Here is a 3,822-nt window from a genome sequence, read left to right on the forward strand (position 1 = left end):
CCCGGCCTCAGACACAATTTTTAAGGAAACAGAAGAGTTAAATGTTTTTCCCCATAAAGCTAAGACCTACACATAATAATACACTATACATACCTATTATCACACTTCCCATCTATCAAGTTTTCGTCTGTGTCCCCCAGCCTAGCTTGGGAGCTGAGCACAGCAATCGTATGAAATATTAATCTTTGTATCACCAGCACTTTAACTGCCTCCAACACAGGTCCCATGTATCTTGACATTAAGAAGTGCTGGAAATACAAAGTGTCTCTATGTTACGGCAAATACAGAAGCTGTGAGGGAATGAAAACTGCCAAAATGCAGAAGTTCAAAGATTTAGAGGAGGACAACACATTTAGTTTTATTTCAATCAAATCACAACACTTTCTTTTCCAACTGCTGCAAAGTGTATCTACAATATTCTATTACAGATCCACTTTAAAAAGGTTTCCTGTGACATTACAGCAAGCCTCTTTTTTCAAACAGAGGAATAATCCCAAATTCTTCCTCAAAAATAACTCCATTCCATTAAATACATAAAAATTACAGTAAGCCAGACACTTAAAAGGACAGCCAAGAAGTCTTCCAACAGTTTATTAGAAAGAATGTAGACATTTAAAAAAATCCCCACTGTCATGAACATAAATTGAGGTTTTCAGCCCTTGTATAAGCTGAATAAAAAAAAAGAAATAAAAAATCCAATAGTGTATTAAACATTTTTCACTCATTTGCCATACTGACAGTGCAAATACAAATCTGGTCTAAATGTACAGACTTTCAAGCAACAATGTACAGCTTTCTTCGTCCTCCATGCTAAGAGATGTAAAAGCTTAAGGGTCAAACAATACCAAATGTATAGGCTTCAAAAACCATCTAAGTTAGGGCATTCTCTAGTTTTAGCTAAGATACACCTGGAACATTGACAAGTGATCACTTACATAGAATAATGTGAAGTACATTTTTTTTTTTTTTTTTTTTTTTGAAAAATAAACTTTAGTGGAACAATCCTGAAGGGTAACGCTAGAGGAAGAGCAAGTTACCACCAGTAAGGTGTCAGCCAATTGTTCCAGCCACTTCTGAATCCATGTTCTATACTCTAGTTTTATTTCCCTAAGCTTCCTATCATGTCAGTATCTATGTTATGAAGAAAAGGAGACTTAGGCGAAATGTTTTTATCATAACTGCTGCATCAATTGCCTAGGACCTCAACAGCCTCATGAAAGTCTGGGAAATGTTCATGCATAAGGTTATTGCCTTAGCTGACTTAAAATTGCCCCATACAATGGTACATATCAACCCTTAGTGAAGCCTTTTAAAAAACAAACAGGTTGAAAAATGGGTTAAAGTAGGCAAATACAGCATCTGCCTTTAGAGCTATCAACTCAGGAATTCTCTCAATTATGAAATCTTGCAGAGAAGTTATTTCTCAAAATCCAGGTGATGACAATATTCCTTACTCCAGATCTGGCATTTCTGAAAGAATTTAAGAAATATTAGTATCAAGTACAAGGGAAGTAATCTACCCATTTTAATGCCTTAAAGGAAAAGCAACCAAAAATCAAAAATATATCGTTTCCCAGTGAATAGGTAGGTGGTCTTGCTATCTCAAGTAATTCACATTTCTGCTTTGGTTATTTATTCAAGGTCATAAAGAAAAAATTACTTTTCTTCCAAAGTTAACATCACTTTTTTGAGTTTGGTTTTTAATGCAAAATATCACTGTGTAAACATACTTTTTATATACACTTACTTTCATCATCACTGTCTTGTGAATCCTGTAAGAGGGAAAATTTAAAAAAGTTACCAAGCTGACCAAATATTCCTTTGCTAACTCAACAGTTTACCTTAAATGCAAGCGCTGTATTTTTGACTAAAGTAGCATGGATAGATAGGTACATCAAGCATAGAAATTTAGTCACTGGACTTAAGACTAGGTTTACCTAAGGTGAATGGATGTACAGCAGAGGATCTATCTACCTGTTAAAAACTGGTGTGTGCCTTTTGGAGACATTCAGCCCACCCTCTGAATCCCTCCCTAAATTCTATCTTGGCATTCAAAGAGAAAACATGGCTCAATATGAAGAACAATGGACTGACAGAAGACAGTGAACTCTAATCCTCGCTGTTGAGTGAATTATTACGTATTTTTCTAAACTGTATTAAAAAACTTTCTGGGAGCTGTTAAAATGCTGGTGTTGGGAAGATGTTGAAAAAAGTAGTTTAATATGTCATCCTCTTTCAGATTTACAATGTCCATTTGTTTAACTGGTCTCTGACTAATCCTGACATAAAACCTATTTAATTTGCTTTCTTAGTCAAAATAACCCCTATAAACTGATTCTTTTTCTTTTTGAGACTGTTGCCCAGGCTGGAGTGCAATGGTGTGATCTTGGCTCACTGCAACCTCCATCTCCTGGGTTCAAGGATTCTCCTAACCTTATCCTCTCCAGCAGCTAGGATTACAGGCATCTGCCATCATGCCTGGCTAATTTCTGTAGAGATGGTTTCACCACGTTGGCCAGGCTGGTCTTGAACTCCTGACCTCAACTGATTTGCCCACCTCAGCCTCCCAAAGTGCTGGAATTACAAGCATGAGCCACTGTATCCAGCCTAAATTGACTCTTATAATTCAGTAAGTTATTAACATATAATGTCTCTATGCAATGATTCTTTTGAAATCTGATCCATTTAGGAATGGTCTACAGAACAACCAGTTCCCTAGTAGATACCCATCCCTCAAAAATGGGCAGATTTTAAAAACTGCTTTTCCCTTTTTTTTTTTTTTTTTTTTTTTTTAATAAATTTAATTTTTTTTTTTTTTTTTTTTTTTTATTTGGTTATTATTTTTTTTTTTTTTTTGTTTTTTTTTTTTTTTGCTGGGCTTCAAATTTTTTTTTTTTTTTTTTGAGATGGAGTTTCACTCTTGCTGCCCAGGCTGGAGTGCAATGGCACGATCTCACCGCATTGCAAATCTCTGCCTCCTGGGTTCAAGCAATTTTCCTGCCTCAGCCTCCTGACTAGATGGGATTACAGGTATGTGTCACCACTCCTGGCTAATTTTGTATTTTTAGTAGAGATGGGGTTTTTCCATGTTGGTCAGGCTGGTTTTGAATTCCTCACCTCATGATCTGCCCGCTTCAGCCTCCCAAAGTGTTGGGATTACAGGCATGGGCCACTGTGTCCAGCCTAAGATGGAATTTTGCTCATTGCCCAGGCTGAAGTGCAATGGTGCCATCTCTGCTCACTGCAAACCTCTGCCTCCCGGGTTTAAATGATTCTCCTGCCCTAGCCTCCCAAGTAGTTGGTATTAGGTGCATGCCACCATGCCCGCATTTTTGTATGAGTAGAAACGGGGTTTCACCATGTTGGCCAGGATGGTGTTGATCTTCTGACCTCAGGTGATGCTCCCGGCCTCGGCCTCCCAAAGTGCTGGGATTAAAGGTGTTAGCCACTGTGCCTGGCCTTGTTTTTTGAGACAGTGCCTCATTCTGTCGCCCAGGCTGTTCTTGGTGCAACCTTGGCTCACTGCAACCCCAACAGCCCAGGCCCAAGTGATCCACCCACCTCGGCTTCCAGAGTAGCTGGGATTTACAGGAAATGTGCCACCATACCCAGCTAATTCTTTTTTGTCAAGATGGGGTTTTGCCATATTGCCCAGGCTCATCTCAAGCTATCTGCCCATCTCAGCCTCCCAAAGTGCTGGGATTACTGATGTGAGCTACTGTACCTGCCTTTTATAATGTCATAGTTTAATGGCTGGGCAGTATGCCAATGAATCACTGATTTCCAAAACTCAGACACAATTTTTTTTTTTTGTTTTTTTTT

General features: G+C 38.4%; 1 protein-coding gene across 1 annotated transcript in view; it reads right to left on the reverse strand.

Moving 5' to 3' along the window:
- Positions 1–337: 337 nt before the first annotated feature.
- The window catches only part of PTGES3 (prostaglandin E synthase 3), a 26,139-nt gene continuing 22,654 nt past the window's right edge, over positions 338–3,822 (reverse strand). Inside the window, exons 5-6 of the mRNA XM_017536146.2 lie at positions 1,748–1,772; positions 338–1,470 (exon numbers count right to left, since the gene is read on the reverse strand). Of these exons, the coding sequence (XP_017391635.1) occupies positions 1,451–1,470; positions 1,748–1,772 (45 nt within the window). The 3' untranslated portion in view covers positions 338–1,450. The remainder of the gene's footprint in view (positions 1,471–1,747; positions 1,773–3,822) is intronic.

The sequence above is a fragment of the Cebus imitator genome, unplaced genomic scaffold (assembly GCF_001604975.1).
Source record: "Cebus imitator isolate Cc_AM_T3 unplaced genomic scaffold, Cebus_imitator-1.0 Scaffold96, whole genome shotgun sequence".
In the NCBI taxonomy this organism is placed as follows: domain Eukaryota; kingdom Metazoa; phylum Chordata; class Mammalia; order Primates; family Cebidae; genus Cebus; species Cebus imitator.